The sequence below is a fragment of the Astyanax mexicanus genome, chromosome 2, assembly GCF_023375975.1.
Source record: "Astyanax mexicanus isolate ESR-SI-001 chromosome 2, AstMex3_surface, whole genome shotgun sequence".
NCBI classification, from domain to species: domain Eukaryota; kingdom Metazoa; phylum Chordata; class Actinopteri; order Characiformes; family Acestrorhamphidae; genus Astyanax; species Astyanax mexicanus.
This window is the reverse complement of record NC_064409.1, coordinates 34,048,528-34,066,113: the sequence shown is the minus strand read 5'-3', so window position 1 is coordinate 34,066,113 and position 17,586 is coordinate 34,048,528. Positions and strand designations below refer to the sequence as shown.

Below are 17,586 nucleotides of genomic sequence, written 5' to 3'. Positions count from 1 at the left end.
CTCTGCCTCTATTCTCTCACACACTGACTCCACCACCTGCAATAACCACTACCCTCACAACTGCACATGTCCACTGCCCTGCAGATATGAAAGGAGAGAGTGCGTACACGAGAGAGAGAGAGAGAGAGAGAGAGAGAGAAAGAAAGAGAGTGATAGAGGGAGAGAGGGAGGGAATAACAGAGAGAGAGGAAAGGTCAATACTTTCATTTAGTCATCAGGGTGAGCTGTCAGCGATGTGTTTTAATGCTCACCAATAAAAGCTCCTTCTTCCAGTCTGGAACCTACATAACCCTGACTATAGTGGCAGGAGGAGTTAAACATCCAGAACATCGACCAACCCACCCACCTACACACTCACACTTACACACACTCACACACACGCAAACACTCTCTCATGCACAGGTACAAGAACAACAAATGGCGTTTTCTCTGCTGCCTGAGCAAATTGTTCATTTAAAAATCTCAATCAGCGCGGCCCCCAACCTCGTGAGTTTCCCTCCACACAGGTGGGATGCACTAGATGTTTATAAAGGTGTGTCCTCCTCTCCAGTGTAATTACGGGCGCAGACCGGACAGCACGACCCCGCGCTCCAGACTGCTTTCTGCTGCCACGCTCAGATCAATGCCAATCGATCCAGACTAGAACCGCCTGCAGCTCCTAATTTAGTTACAGAGGAGCCGGCACTGCGAGGACTTAAGACTTGTAATGGGGAAAAACTACAAAGCTGCATGTCCAATAAACAAGACAATGCCAAAAACACAAGAAAAACAGGAAGTCTAGAAACTATTCAGAAGTGACAGAGAACAGATCTCAACCCAATTACATAATGACTGGGCTTAAAGGTCTCATTCCATCTTTTTTTTAATTTATTTTAAAATATCTAGTTGTGGTCTCTGGTAGGAATGAATGCCATGTGAGCTGTTTACTTAAAAAAAAAAAGTGCTCGGGTGTTTCTATGTAGCCCTGCTTTAGATCATTCAATTACCTGTCTCTAAAGAAAGACAGGTTTTGACTCTTGCTCATGAATATTCATACAAGCAAATGTATCGCCTCTGATTGGCTAACAGCACTACAGCAGAGAACGCAACCTGGTGTCTCCCCCCACAGTAAATTTTACAGCTCTAAAACTCAAAGGACAAAATGTTTTCAGAGATACAGCCTTAGTTATAAACATATAAACACGTTTTACACACACAACCATTTATACTCAGCACTCATCCACACACCGGTGAAAAGCGGCAGCCAATAGCGCACAGCGTACTCTCAACCAGAAACGACCGTCCACCTTGAGGAATGCATCGGGCACTACAGCATTTACCCAGGACCGTGCCAATCCATATCTGGGCTCAGTCATACATACATTTTTATATACACACAAACACTTTCCTATATAATACACAGACCTATACATACATATACACATCAATTTAGAGTAAAAAAAATTAAAGTAAAAAAGAAAAAGTAATATGAGTGGAAAAAAATGCCATTAAGGACTAAGGCTTAGGCCGCACCACAGGAGCCCATCATAATGCGCTACCACCCTCCCCCACCCCCCCTCCTCAAAACACATTTTCCTAAAAAACATCTAGACTATAATGTTAAATTAAAATGCTAATGTTCGGGTTATTTTTTTATTCTAGGCTACATACATCTACTATGTTCTTGCTGGAGTGGGATGTGTGCAGGTGTGATGGATCATGTATAAACCAATAGGGTGTCAGAATAGCAAATGTTCATACTTCTCATCCAACCACAATTAGATTCACTCAATCTGGATAAAGAAAATTATCTGGATAGTTTTTTTTTCAATGAGAAGCAGAATTAAATAATTTCCAAAAAAAAATCAAAAATTTCTACTTAAAAAGATAACAGAGTATTTATACTTCTTTCCTTGAAATCTCTCTTGAGGGCATCCATTTTAACTAATGCCCTAATCTACTTCAAGTTGCACCCACTGCTGACACTTGCTAACAATTATTTTGTATATCCAGTCAGACAGTGAAAATCCTATGCCAAATATGATCAAGTTATTTTAATGTGATGGTTTATTACATTTACAGTAATGGTAAGTGAATTGAGCAAATTCAACAACAATTAAACCAACTAAGCTTTATATTTTACTTAAAACTATTTCAATTATAGTCAGCTGTGGATATGATGCGGTATCAAGGATGTGGACAAAGTCACTGTCGCCATTCCAGGGCAGTGTGTGGGCCGGATAAATATGTAAGTGCAGGCCAGAACTGGGCAATGACTCATTTGCTCTCTGGGGGAATAACACAGTACAGCCCAGTAAAGGCACTTATGGGTCAGTTATAGCCATTGTAAATGCTGTTATCTGCAAGTAGATTGGACCAAAACTGCCCCTACTTTAACATTTCTATTTGTTTATTCAAGGTGAAATATGGACTTAAAGTAAAGGACAAAATCCATATTCAATTTAGGTCAAAAATGCTAATTAAAATGGGAATTCAAGGGTTTCGGCTATGGGCAAACTGAACAATTCTGTCAACTTGTACTTGCTGTGCCATCACAATAAAGCAACCCCACGTGCATCTTTATTTTGCTTAGACAGTTACATTTAAATCATGTGTAGCAGTTTATCAATCCTGAAATGTGGAGGTGCTGCTGATTCCCATGCAAATCTGCTTCCTCCATCCCTGGATCAACTTATCATTTAGTTGGCTTTATATCTGATGATACTTGTTACTTCTGTCTGATCAGAGAACAGGACACACTCACCTCCAGAGCTTTAGAGCGGTTGGCCAGCAGTTTATCAATGTTGCTGGCAGCGTTGGCCACCAGCTGCTGGGCATTGTTATGCTCCACTTTGTACTTGTCTTCAAGATCATTAAAAACCTGAAAGAAGGAAGGAGGAGAAAAAACATGAATGAAATGGTGCAAAACCATTCTTTTTTTTCACACATCATGTTGCTTCCACCTAAATTCCATGAAATGTTTTTTTGAATCCTGTGTTGCCCTGCATTTTCCAAAACACAGACAATAATATAAGGTGAATTAAAGTTAAACACTAAGATAAGACAGTTAGGTAAGCTAAATTAAGTTTTTTGATGTTAATAAAACTAGATACCTGATAGGCAAGGTTGTTAGCTCTTTGATGTAATAAGTTAGTAAGTAAGCAAACTTTATTTTTATGGTCTTTTCTAAGACAGATCCACAAATTGTTTTACAATAATTAGGTTATTAATGTAATAACCCTCCTGTTATGTTACAGGTCAAATTGACACGTTTATAAGTTTGAAGATCAAGGAAAAATAGTCAAAAGTATTTTTTCAGTATAAAAATTCCTTAATTAGTGTAAATTAACATATAACCCCCTGTTATAAACAAAAACTAAAACAAAATTACAAAGTTATGTTTTAATGTTATGTAAAGCTATTATGTCTAATATGTCGGTCTTTCAAAAGTAGTAAAGTAGTGAAACATTTTAAAAAGTTTGAACATGTCTTTTTTTTTTTTTTTTTTTGGAAAAACAAGTGATTATCCTGATTGAACCATTACCTGTTAGAGGTAAGGAAACAACATGGCACTAAATATTGATAGAATAATTAGCAATGTAGTTAGTAATAAAATACTCACACTGCTTGTTAGGATTTGTTTGAATATTTATTATTTTGGAGAATTATTATTTTGGATACACTGTCCGGATATGTTGAATTTATTAAAAAAAAAATAAGAAAACCGGTTGCCTTAAAAAAGTTAAGTAATGAGGAATGAAAACTTGAGTTAGCATAAATTAAAACATCAAGTTATTACAACTAAAGTGGAAATTGATTTATTTCTAAGGTAGCCCAGAGGGAATCACTACACGCTGATGGTGAGTGTTAGTCAGAAACTGTTGATTGTAGATTGTGACAGAAGCCAATGGAAAAGAAGCTGTTAATGCCAACAGACTAAACTCAGTTATTATAAGTTGGTTCAACTCAAAGATCTCAGTTTGAATGTATATGTGCCCACAAATGTTCAACTAACTCAAGTATTGTTTATAAATATCCAATTTTATTTAAAACAGACTTAAATCATTTGAGTTCAAACTACTTCTTGGTTTACAGTGTATTGACTGGACAATTAAACATGCACCGGATCAAATTGACCCGCGAACACCATTGCTGTTCCTGACAAATGAACATAAAAGGAGGGTTAAAAAGAATGACAGTATCAGTTCACACACTTTCCATCATTTTCCGTTATAAAAAGATGATTAAATAGCAATTTTCTCCCCCAAAAAACGCAGACATCCCACCTGCAATAACTTAACAACCAATCCCTTTAGATAGTCACAACCTATCAAACAAAGCTGAACTGCTTAAATGTTTGCACCGGACGTTCACCCAAAAGCAGCATGAAAGACTGGTGGAGAGCATGCCATAACATTTAAAAGTTATTGTTAAAAAATTTAAGAATTATATTTTCACACATCATGTTGCTTTGGTAAGACTTAAGAAAGCAGGAAAATCTACATTTCTAAATAATGTGACAGTGCAAAATAATGGGACAAATGCAAAACTTGCTATGAAATAAAAAAACTGTGTTGTCCCCAGGTTTTTGACATTTATCTATTATTTTAAAGGCCCTTAAACACCATAATGAGAATAAATAAGACAATGCAGGATTCATATACATTACACAAACCTAAGAGTGAAAAAACTATCATGTAATATTTCAGTTGGATGCAAAATTCAGAAATGCCAAAGAGCCAATTATTTAGCAGCCAGAGGGTCTTTACTCATCTGACGCTTAACCTCCAGGATGGGAGTCTTTCTTTATTATTTGGCGCTTATGACCGCAGGAGCTGAGACTCTGTCCTGAGTCACAAGCGAGCCTGATGGAGATGCTCAACATGGCATCATGAATAAGCCTGAGTGGAGCATCAGTGAAAAGAACAAGGAGCAACACGACCTAGGGCAAGACCGTCTTCGCAGTCGTCATGTGGCTACAGAGCACATGCAAGACGCTGCAACTGAGAGGCATCACAGTCTAGCTAGTCTGGCACCTAGGCTTCTGAAAAAGAATATCTCTGGGTTTAGAGCTGACTCCCAATTTGCAAAGAACAGGAGAGCTGTGTGGACAGGGTGGGCCATGTGACTTTACCTTAGTGAGGTGCTCTATGTCCACCTCAGCATTAATCAGCTGCAGAAGGTCCTCCTCTATGTGGTTTGCCCATTCTCGAGCCCTAGAGACAAAAAAAAAAAAAAAACCCAGTCAGATTCAATCATTCATGACACCGAGTGACGGAGTAGCGGTTTACAGTTTACAGTTGATGGTTTTATCAGACAGTCATTCTCATTCAGAGTAGCTGGCAGAACTTAAACCATCAACACCAGGCCGCAGCTCATTTTCCCCATCAATATTTATTCAAATAACTTTTGAATGTTAATAATTTAGATAGCAGGGGATTTAATTTTATTATATTTATCAATCAGTAAAGCTGTCACTCGAGAATAAGAGAAGTAAAGATGTGAGATCATTTTATAAGATGCTCAAAATCAAATCTGTGACCCCTTGTCCAGTAACCAGTGGCCTTTCCACACGCACAGACTTCAGAATGGAATTATTACAAATGGGGATACGCATGGTTTAAAAAAATATATATATTTTGTGACTGACTGCAATTAATCACACTTGTCCTTTTTCAGATGTAAGTTTTAGTAGTGAATATATATATATTTATATATATATATATATATATATATATATATATATATATATATATATATATATATATATTATTGTGGTCTAAAACCAGGTGTTTCAGTTTCATTGTCCAAACTATATATTTATGTATATATTTAGGTATATATATATATATATATATATGTGCTGCGCAGCCCCAGAGGGAGCAAAAAATACAAAAAATAAAAAATAATCTTGCATTATGCTGCTTTAACCCTTTGATGTGCAACATGGGGTAAAAGTGACCTGGCTGTGTAGTAATTTTCTATATCTTTAAAATGCATTTATTTAATCCTTAATTAAATAACATAGAAAATTATTGTGTGTCAAAACGTAAGAAAAGTATTTGATGATCAAAAACAAGTTTATAAAGAAAAACTCACATAGAAAATAAATAAATGGTAATTTTTGACATATGTTGTGCATTAGAGGGGGTGTGCATATGTTGTGCATATCAAAGGGTTAAGAAAACAGTAATAGTCATGTTTCACTTCACAAAATTAATTAAATTAACCTTCAAATTGATTTCACAGAATCATTTTAACAAACACACTGTCAAATACGCAAACACAATGAATTTATCATGGCATTAATTAACAATATGGAGATGAACTGAAAGTTTTTAGCTGATCCAGCTTTTTCTTTCTTTCTTCAATCAAGAGCTCTGCAATTCTGCATCAAAGCCTTCTCCAACAGCGTGCAATGCATTTCCGCAGAGCAATCCCTCTGATTGTTCGCTCTCATGTTTCACAGCAAAATGACACTTGGCACGGAGGCTCACAATGCACTCAGTCCCATCCAGATGAATAAAATCCAGCCTTTTTAGATTTTCAGGGGTGTGGAAGGATTTCTGTGCAAATCCAGAGAGCGCTTTACATAACAGGTGTAATAAGATGTGTAGCTGGGGTCAGTGGATGTTTAATGTATGCAGACTGAGAGAGAGGGGGCGGAAATCAACACTCCCATTTCACTCTGCTTAATGAACACTGTCTGACCACCCTCTCTTCTTCTGGATTCTCAATTTGGAGCAGTCTCCAGCACTGGACAGTCCCTATCTATGAACAGTGATACACTAAGATGAACAGGAAAAAAAACATAGGCTGAATTTAGTGTATCCACCAGTTGCTTTAATTCTCTCAGAGATGACAATTACTGTATGTGACATAACCATGCAACACTAATTGTAGATCAATATGAAATAGGGGTTGCATAGACTAATCCACCAACCAGGACATCCACTAGTCGCCAAAAAAGGGAATTGTGAACTAGGAGAAAAACCGTATCATGGAAACAGATTTTCTGTAAATCACAGTCCATCATAATAACTCAGCAATACTTTATCAGCTCAAAATGAGTTAAACAGATTCCTTCACTTTCTGTCAAATTCTGGATTCTGACTTGATTACGACTAATCAAGTACTCAACATTTTTTTTATATCTAGTCAACTAGTAAAAATAGCCATGTAACCCCTACTATGAACTACTATTCTACTTGACGAGGTTCATCTACATATAAAGTAAAATCCTGTCAAGAATGGTTCTCTGGTCAGAAGTTGACCAGTGATCCAGTGCTTAATTTAAAACACAAATTATTCATAACAACAGATGAGCAGTGAACACAGCAGGCACTTCTAATAAAGTATTCCTAATAAATGATTACCGAGGGATCAGTACATAGAACTTTAACAATTTATGGCTTCACTTAGTAGCAGTTCTTATCCTTAGCAGTAACTTTACACCTTGCTCTTTATTCTAAGAAATAAAAAGTTATTATAGCTGGGTATTGTTTAAAAAATGTAGATACCAATACCAATATCCAAATGATACTTTCTTCAATACCTTTCTTTAAATTGTAACCAAAAAATACTAAAATATAATTATTCTCACAAAACTTATTCACCAGACATGAGTATTCTTATTATCACCAGGAGAGGCTTTTCATTTGAACGAAAACAATGAGCATGTTCGTGGTGCTCATTAAAACTAAATAAAATAATTATTTTCTCTAAGCATACTGCTGAATGCATTTCAGTTTTTTTTTTTAAAGAAATATCAGCATTACATTAAAATATATTTATATTAGCTGTGTCAAACAGTTAAAACTGGATTAATATTTCATTAGTACCCTGTATTTTTGGAGGGAGACAGTAATAATAATGTAGTTTGGGTTATTTTCGGGCAGACTTACTGTATCATAATGTGCAAGAGAGCGGGAGACAGCTTGAGTGAGCAAGACTGAAGCGAATGAGCGAGAGACAGCTCGAGGGAGGGGAAGAGCACAAGTAAGCGAGACAGCACGAATAAGCAAGAGACAAAACAGGTGAGCGGGAGACAGTGCGAGTGACAGCACAACTGAATAAGAGACAGCGCGACAGTACGAGTGAACGAGAGACAGTGAGACAGAGGGAGAGACAGCGTGAGTGAGCGGAAGACAGCGAGAGTGTAGGAGAGACAGCACGAGTAAGCGAGACAATGCGAGTGAGCAAGAGACAGCGCAAATAAGCAAGAGACAGCATGGGTGAGGGAGAAACCGTGCGACAGAGGGAGAGACAGCATGAGTGAATGAGAGACAGCATGAGTAAACGAGAGACAGTGCGAGTGAGCGAGAGAGTGCGAGAGACAGCGTAAGTGAGCGAGAGACAGAGCGACAGAGGGAGAGTCAGCATGAGTGAATGAAAGACAGCATGAGTGAGCGAGAGACAGTGTAAGTGAGCGAGAGAGTGTGAGAGACAGCGCAAGCGAGCGAGAGACAGAGCAACAGAGGTAGAGTCAGCATGAGTGAACGAGAGACAGTGTAAGTGAGCGAGAGAGTGCGAGAGACAGAGCGAGAGAGTGCGAGAGACAGCGCAAGCGAGTGAGAGACAGTGCGACAGAGGTAGAGTCAGCATGAGTGAATGAGAGACAGCATGAGTGAGCGAGAGACAGTGTAAGTGAGCGAGAGAGTGCGAGAGACAGCGCAAGCAAGCGAGAGACAGTGCGAGAGAGGGAGAGTCAGCATGAGTGAACAAGAGACAGTGTAAGTGAGCGAGAGACAGTGCGAGAGAGGGAGAGTCAGCATGAGTGAATGAGAGACAGCATGAGTGAGCGAGAGAGAGCATGTGTGCGAGAGACGGCGCAAGTGAGTGAGAGACAGTGCGACAGAGGAAGAGACAGCGCAAGAGAGCGGGAGATATTATTTATTTTATGATTTAGAAAAAAAAGTCTTTCCATACAATAGTTTCTATTTTCCATACTATTTTTACACACCCGGAAATAAATATAATCAAATTCCATACTTTTCAATACTTTCCATACTGTCTTGAATTTGCTCTACACTACTAAACAGTGTGGAGCAAACTATTCTATTAGTTGGAATTTCACAAGTACATTTGAAGGCATTACATGTTTTATAATAACAAAAATATATGACCATATAATAATGTCACACCTACTACTATGCAGGCTACAATTCCGGAAAAGAATATGCTGTGTGGAAACGGTGTCTAGAATAAATACACCAAACACAGTATAGTCTTGTGCAAATTATGTTGTTAAAATATTGTCATATGATTTTTCATATGAATATTATTTCACCCTTTTAAACAACACAGTTCTTTGCAGTTTGCTGAATCAGTGAAATACCATCCAAAGAGCAACTTTCTATGGTTATTATTAAAATTATATGGTATATGATATTGTATGATACTGTATGCCACAATTTCTATTAAGCTTTTATGTTGTTTTATACATATTGCCCAACCCAAACTAATATAATTAGAAAGTGACAGACAAATCATCAATTACATTTTGGTTTATAGTGGGTGGGACCAGTTTAATGAGAAACAATCTTTCTGTGAGAAGAAGTGGCTCACCTAACCAATCTTCAGACAGTCAGCTGTCATTTATGTCCCAATCTGAGGGCCTATGTCTGTTACTTTTTCTCTAGTATCAAGAGCTGCATTTCCACAGAGAGCCGTAGCCCTGCTGCCTGTTTCATATTCTGAATCTAAATCTCAGACTGATGTCATGTGACATAAAGCCCAAGGAGTCTCTCACCAAAGAAGCAGGAGTCTCACACAGGCCTCTGTGAGGTGAAGCTAAGAGTGCAGAACAGTGAAAAGAAGTGATAAAGGTAAAGAGATGAGACATTAGGAGAAAGGCGTGTATGCTGGCTTGAGCTTGTACATTCTTAATGGCAACAGAGTTGAATTTAATCTAATCTAATCTAATCTTCTATTGTACACAGTAGTATAACATTTTCAGATTCAATTCTCAAATTTCAAAAATGTCACGTAGGCATTATAAAGATTTATTTATAAAGATATTTATCTAAATGTGTAGAAAAAAAAAACATTTATATACACACACAGGCAGAGGTGGTGGGTGTAGGGTTGTCAGAAGGTGCTGACAGTAGCACTCAGGAGATCTATAGCTAATCGTGAAACAGATCTCCCTCAATAGAACACTGCGATGGAAAACAGTGTAAATAACCACACCAAAACTACTAATTAAACCAAATTCTCTCCTAATTTATCCCAATAATCCAAATACAAACTTTAAACTTGTTTTTTTCTTATCATTTCTGTAATCACTTTTGTAAAAAGCAGTCTAAAAAGAACATCTACACTTTAAAAATGTTTTCTATAAATTTAACAGTAACTTAACCGTAAAAAAAGATGTCAATAAAAGACAGCACAAAATTATAACTTATTATTGTATAATAAGAGTATTACGGCTTTAGGGTAAGTTTTGGCATAAATAATTACATTATAATTCTGTAATTATTATTTACAACAACCAAGAAAAGTAAAATACTGCAGCAGAGACACTGCACTGATACTACATTGCAGTTCTTAGCCAGCAATCAGGCTTTGCAATAAGGAAAAATGGCAACATGCACTAATGGCCTACAACACTGTTGCCAAGCAACCAACTACATTATCGTATTGTTCTCACTATAGGGCGCACCCTATTATACAGCACATTTTAAGAGACTATAAGGAATTTCTAATTCAGCAGGTCTAGTCACTGGGAGGTGCTGGGGGTAGCTAACTAAGTAAATTAAAGCTAAGCTAAATAAGCAAAATTGTTATTAAAAAGACTTTCTTTTAAAGTCAAAAGAGTGCTGGATCTAATGCTACTGCAGCAGTGGTAGCCAGGGTTAGGAGCAGGCTACAGGCCAATAATACTCCCCTCTGAACGGGGAAATAGCGATTATGGTTAGCGGGTAATGACAGAGCTACACGAGGGACTCTGAGTGTTCCAGTAAACCAGGGTGATATTAGCTAGAGGTTTGTCCCACATAGCTTGTTTTAATACGGTAAACGTGCAGACTTTAATCCTATATACTCACTTCTGAAAGAGGTAAAATCAGCTACCCTGGTTAGCGGGTAATGCTAATGCTGCTCCAGCAGTGCTAGCCAGGGTTAGCAGCAGGCTACAGGCCGATAATACTCACCTCTGAACAGTGAAAGAGCTAGCGCTTAGCACGGTTAGCGAGTCTTGGTGCTGAAGAACTAAACTGAAACTCACTAAACTGACACTTCAGGAGCTTTACTGCTACTTACAACCTGACTGATAAAATTCATACATAAGGCGCACCAGATTATAAGGCACACTAACAATTTTGGGAACAAGTAACTGATTTTAAGTATGCCTTATAGTGCAAAAAATACAGTAAGTGAGAAAATGTGTGGGAAACATCTTAATCTGATACATTGCATTCTATAGTTTTACAGCAGAACATCGCTAAACAGTTATTTCCTGTATGATTTTACTGTAAAAAAACAAAAAAAGGAACTGGTTACAGTGTAACCGGTGTATATGTCTCTCTTGATCTGAAAAGAAGAGGACTTTTTGTCCTAAAAATGCATAAAATAACCACATAAAATCGTTTCTCTCTCAACAGGTGCTTAAACACACTCATGAACAGAGCCTACGGGAAAGTAACAGCTTTGCGCTTGGGGCCGCTGGCCTGGTATGGTGTCTGAAACTGGTCTATGGTGGAGTTTTCGTATTTAGACACACAGCGTAAGCTGAGAGGAGTGAGTGTGTGTACAAGTTGTGTGTTGGACTGTATATTTAGCCACAGTGTGAGGCAGCTGCCCGCGGGCTGCAGCTTCGGACTGGCTCTGTGTCAGCATATTTCAGCCTTATGAAGATATCAGAGCAATGTACTGTGCGAGACTGTATCACATGCATGCACATATACACACACAGTCTGTATGTCCAAAAATCCTTTACACACATCACATAAAATACCTTCTCTTCAAAGTATAAACAGAGGATGTGATACCAACATGCCTTCATTGTCTTGCAGTCCACCTCTTTGTTCTAGAGGTAATGGACTGGGCGATATCATAAAAATATATATATATAATAATAATAATAATAATAATAATAATAATAATAATAATTATATGTTTATATACTAAAATTCCCTCTGTATCAGCTTCTATATGTAAAATCCCTCTATATGTAAAATCTACATTATCTTATTTTTAAAATTGCATTAAAACAGTAACTTGATGGCTCCAGGTGCTCCAGTGGACTAAGGCGCTGTCATTATGATTCAGTTAGAATCCCGGTCATGCAGCTTGCCATCAGCTGCCAGAGCTCAAAGTTAGCACAAATGGGCTTTCTTTCTCTGGGTGAGTAGATGGTGCAACATCCACAGCATTTCGAAAAGTGGCTGACTTTACAGTCCTCACCCTCCTGGTGTTGAGGCATTACTAGTTATAGGGGGACTACAGCTAAAAACTGTGAGTGGGATTATTGTCATAGCTAAGATGGGGAGAAAAGTGGGATAAAGAAAAACATAAAATAAAACATTAATTTGATTAGCAAATTAATTTGATTAACCTCCCAGCCCTAGGTGCTCATAAAGTAATACACCAACCCCAATACAAAACAAAATTCACTTTCATGTTGCTTTCTTCACAAATATAATATTTTTATGAACTGTCAACTGCACAGTTTAAATCACAGAAAGAGGAAGTTGGAGTAGTGGATGAAAAAAAAAAGATATCATCTCCCAACGTCCCCTCCCCCACTGAGGAAATTAAGCAAAAGAAATGGAGGAGGGGTTGTCCCAAAACAGCCTAGTGTAAATGCAATTCTGGATGGATGGATGGATGGATGGATGGATGGATGGATGGAAAAAGACAGGAATTATTATGTCCTCTCTGCTTGGATGGGTTTCAGGCCTGGAGTGTGTCTCAGTGAGACTGCTGAGCTGAACATGGTCTCTAAAAGGCCTCTCTTATACAACATACTGCTCGCATTTAAACTATCCCACATCAAATTCTCTCCCCCTCCTCCCTCTCTCTCTCTCTCTCTCTCTCTTTTTCTCCTAGTCTATTTACATTCTCTGCTTGAGCAAGCCTGAGGAGCTGCCTTTGGGTTCACAGTCACAATAAGGTTGCAGTTTCACTTTACTCTACAGTAGGTATGGTCAATACGATAAGCATGATCATCATTATTACATACATAACATACATTTGGTTGGTTTCCCGGGCAGGGATTAAGCCCAGTCCTAGACTAAACCTAGATTAAAGTTACCTATCAATTGGAAATCTCCATTTAAATTGCTGTGTAGTTTAAAACTGGGCTTAACCCCTTTCTGGGAAACCGTTGTATAGGGTTTAAACTTAAAGAAGCATTTGGATTTTACTGCTATAGAATCATGCTGATGTTCCACTGATCTACAATAAAAAGAGTAGCATCTCTATTGTTGCTATTCTAGACTCAACACATTGCTAACACTATTTTACTTTGGTGAAGCAGGCAGGAAAACGCTGCGTAACCACCTGTGATATTTATCTACCACCATCACTTTCAATGATGGTTCTCTATCTCTTTGATTAGTCCAAATATTTAGCGCATGATTTTTACACCATGGAAGTCTTTAAATCATTCTACAGTCTATTCACAGTCAGTTTCCCTTCTCTTTGTTGCCTTTTCCTTCTTTTTAACACAAAAGTTGAATAAATTGTCGATCTGGCCACAAAACTGGTACCTATCAGATTTTAAAACCACAAATTGGAGAGAACCAATTTGAAATTAAAAATGTCAGATTGGATTTGGGCCTACTGTGTGAATATTGCCTGAGACACATTTGGGCCATGTGTTATAGCAGTAAACATATATCTGTCTCTTCAGTGAAGTTTCTTTTGCAAACATAAGAAGTGAGACTTCTTGGGAATAGTTTAATGTAAACATCAGATTTGGTCAGAAAAACAGATTTTACATGCTGTGTGAACCTGTAGTCTTAAAGGTTACATCTTATCTAAGACTACAGGTTCACACAGCATGTAAAAGGGCTCAAATCTGTTTTTTTCTGACCAAATTTTCTGACACAACCTTTTATTGTGACCTATATCTGACATCTGTCTAAATTATAAATTAAGAAATGCTTTTTATTTTTTCCACGATCTGTGGCCACTTTTGGCCAGTTCATTAGGAACAATGCATGTCTGTGACACAAGCCTTCTAATATATTGACAGAGATTAAAACATCACCCCCAAATCACTGCTGATGTCAATTTCCCTATCTTTTCATTGTCATTTTACCATCTACAGGCAATCTAGTCTTTTTTTTCTTTTCTTTGATGTAAAAGGTGCATTTATTCCAGACTGGTCATTTGAACAGAGTTGCATTGCTGCAGAATGTGATACCACATTCTGAAGTGGCCCAAAATCAGATTAAATTTTTTTCAGAATTGTTTACACAGCCACCTCTGTCACATATGATGTTAAATGTCGGATTTGGACCACATTTACCTGCTGTGTGAACATAAAGCCTACATAAAGAAGGCTTTATGTAGGCTTTACATAAAGGAAAACCCATAAAGGAGAACCCATAAAGGAGACTGGGTTTGAATGTGGTTAAGTGGGTAAGATAAGACTCAGCTATGCATTTATGATTTTATACCTCAAATAGCTTATACTCAATAATTGCATCCTGTGGCACCTTTAATGACACAACTGGCTTTCTGCCAGCTGGAACCGGATGTCTCTCTACCTTCTGCAGAGGTGAGGTGAGAAAGGTTCTGACACGGTCGCAGCTGTCAGTCCCACAGAGGATCTCTGAAGACCTGGGGGGAAGCTCATTACGGTGAAAGGTCAGAGTTCAGAGGAGCAGGTGTGATTGATTTACAGAGCTCATCATGTCACAGTGAGTCAGACGAGGACAGACGAGAAAACAGCACTCAAGAGAAGGTAATCGACCCGACCAATCACAACACTAAGCTAGAAAATCGAATAAACACAAAGACGAGCACAATGGGTAATAAAATCACTCAGTGAGATTAGAGAGGAGGTCTGAGCAGCGTTGATGGGGCACAATAGCTCAGCTAACGTTCCAGCTCTCCAGTCCAATAGAAGGACAGCTCTGTCCTAAAATAGAGCGAGTGAGTCACAGGCACAGCGCTGGTTTCTGACCCCTGGCTGCAGCCATCTCCCCCCTCTTCTTCTCTTTTTCTCTCCTTCTTTCCCTCTGCATCTCACTCGCTCACATACCTCACCCTGATCTCATTCCATCCCTCTTCTCACCTCCGGTCACTCCTGTTAGCTTTTCTCTTCAATTATTACCTGCCCTCCCCTATTCCTCTCCTGTGTTCTTTTTTTGAATTTCACTCCAATCATTTGTTTTTTACACCTTTTCTCTCTCCTCTTTCTCTCTGCAGTTGTTCTCCTCTCTTCCTTGCTTATTTTTTCATTTTTTTTCTTTACCTCTCATTTGTTCTCTTCTTCACATCTTCTCCTCGTATTTGTTCTCTATTTCTCCTCTCATTTGTTCTCATCTGTTCTCTCCTCTGTCTCTCCTTATCTGTTGTCTACCATTTCTCTCCCTTTATTTGTTTATATTTCTCTTCTCTTCTCTTTGTTTCTCTCCTTCTTTGTTCACTTCTCTCTATTCTGCTCTCTTCCTCTCCTCTCATTTGTCCTCATTTCTTTCTCTTGTTTCTCTTTTCATTCTCTCCTTTCATTTGTTCTCTTCGCATTTCTCCACCGTTGCTCTGTTCTCTTCTTTTCCTCTCATTTGTTCTCTTCTTCTCATCTTCTCCTCAAATGTGTGCTCTTTTTTTCTCTAATTTGTTCTCTTCTTTATCCTTTTCTCTGTTCTTTTCTTGTCCTTTCCCCATTTTAATCTCCCCTCTCATTTGTTCTCTTTACTTCACCTTTTCTTAGTTGTCTTCTCTTTCTCTCTCTTCATTTGTTTTTCTCTTTTCCAAACTTATTTTTCTCTTCACTTCATCCTTTATTCTCTTCACCTTTACTCTGAACTTTTTCTCTCTTGCCATTTGTTCTGTTCTCTTCTTTGTTATCTTCTTCTATTTTTCATCCTCTTTTTCTTATGTTTATTTTTTTGTTTGTTCTTTCCAAGTATCCAAAAGTATTCTTTTTTCCACTATTTACTGTAATGTCCTTCTATTATCATTTCCTGTTTTTTTCTATTCTCCATTTTCTACTTGTGATATCTTTTTCTACTTTCTGAGGCATTATCTTGTAAGTGAAGTTAAACACTGGCCAGCATGTTCATGGCAGGGTGATGTGAGTTATCAGACTATCAGAGTATGATCTAATAGTGGCTGATAGTATACTGGGAATACATCATAGGAGACATTGCTACTTGCAGTGGACAGCTCTGGAAATCTGTAAAAAAAAAAAAAAAAAAACTGAAAAAGCGAAAACTGTAATCCAACTCAGTTGTGTGGACTAAAACAACCACAAAAAGGCCTGTGAGAGGAGGTGGTCTCGGTCCTGACGGTTCCAAACAAACCCTAATATAAACCTATTATAAACCCGACCGTATTTTAAAATATACTTCTTACATGTAAGCAAAGCTGTTCAGGTGCAGTTTAAACAGATTAATTACCCAGATAATTACTACAGCTATAAACAAACTCCACCATGCTAAGCTGTTTTCACACTAAAAACTGTATGTTTAGTGCTCATCGCTCGCTCACACCCACACCAATTTTCAGCCTTTATTCTTAAAGCAGAATCACACTGCACAACTACATGCACTGGTCTGGAACCAAAAACCTTCTTGCTATATTTACTTTCTTGCTCATGCACCAGACAGCTCTGACCAATTAGAAAAGACAATGTGCTTAAGGGATTTGTTGGGGCGCATTTTGGTGCGTTTAGGTTTTTGCCTGTGTGAAAACAAACCAAACCGAAAGGGAAACACGCTCCAAAGTAAGAAACATATCAACTGATTTAAACCAGAAAAACTAACTACAGGTGTGACAAAGCTTGCCATTTTGTGACTTTTTGACCATACTGAAACCATCATCCAGCGAGCTTCTGTGACAAAACACTAAAAGTGAATTAAACGATGCCGACAGGGTCTCCTCTTTTCCTTGGCTCTGTCTGTGGCACCCTGTGTGTGTCCTTCACAGTCTACAATCACCTTGTTAATGCTCACAAATGTTTTTTAAAAAGTCCTATTAGGTAAACTTCACACTGTCTGTTGCCATAGGGACCTCACAACCACTCAGCGTCAAAGATAAGACCCTGAGTAGCAGACAAAATCAAGCTAAAGCACACACGCACACACAATCCTTCTGCCTGTGCTGACTCTGCCGTGTAGTGTACAGTTTCACATTTGTGGCTTGTTTACTTCTACTCGCATTAGGGCCAAACCTGAGCTGCTCCATCGTCTTGAGGTGGAACATCAGCAGCACTCCTGACACTGCTTTGGTCTCAGCTCTACAGCAGCTTAAGCCCACCTCTGTTAAGCTGGAGGCACTTAAATAGCAGCTCCTGAGACTTGCTTAGCGAGTTTTAGTACTCAGAACCTGTCCCTGCATCCACAGCGCATCTTTTCAAATACTGTCAGAAGTGACAAAGTGGAGCTGAGGGAAATGAGTGGGGAAATCTTCAGCACACACACACATACACAT

General features: G+C 38.3%; 1 protein-coding gene across 1 annotated transcript in view; it reads right to left on the bottom strand.

Annotated features, from left to right (window-relative positions):
* Window positions 1-17,586, bottom strand: part of cacna2d1a (calcium channel, voltage-dependent, alpha 2/delta subunit 1a) — a 177,651-nt gene that overhangs the window by 140,954 nt on the left and 19,111 nt on the right. The window contains exons 2-3 of the mRNA XM_049474268.1: window positions 5,114-5,195; window positions 2,744-2,860 (exon numbers count right to left, since the gene is read on the bottom strand). Coding sequence (XP_049330225.1) covers window positions 2,744-2,860; window positions 5,114-5,195 — 199 coding nt within the window. The remainder of the gene's footprint in view (window positions 1-2,743; window positions 2,861-5,113; window positions 5,196-17,586) is intronic.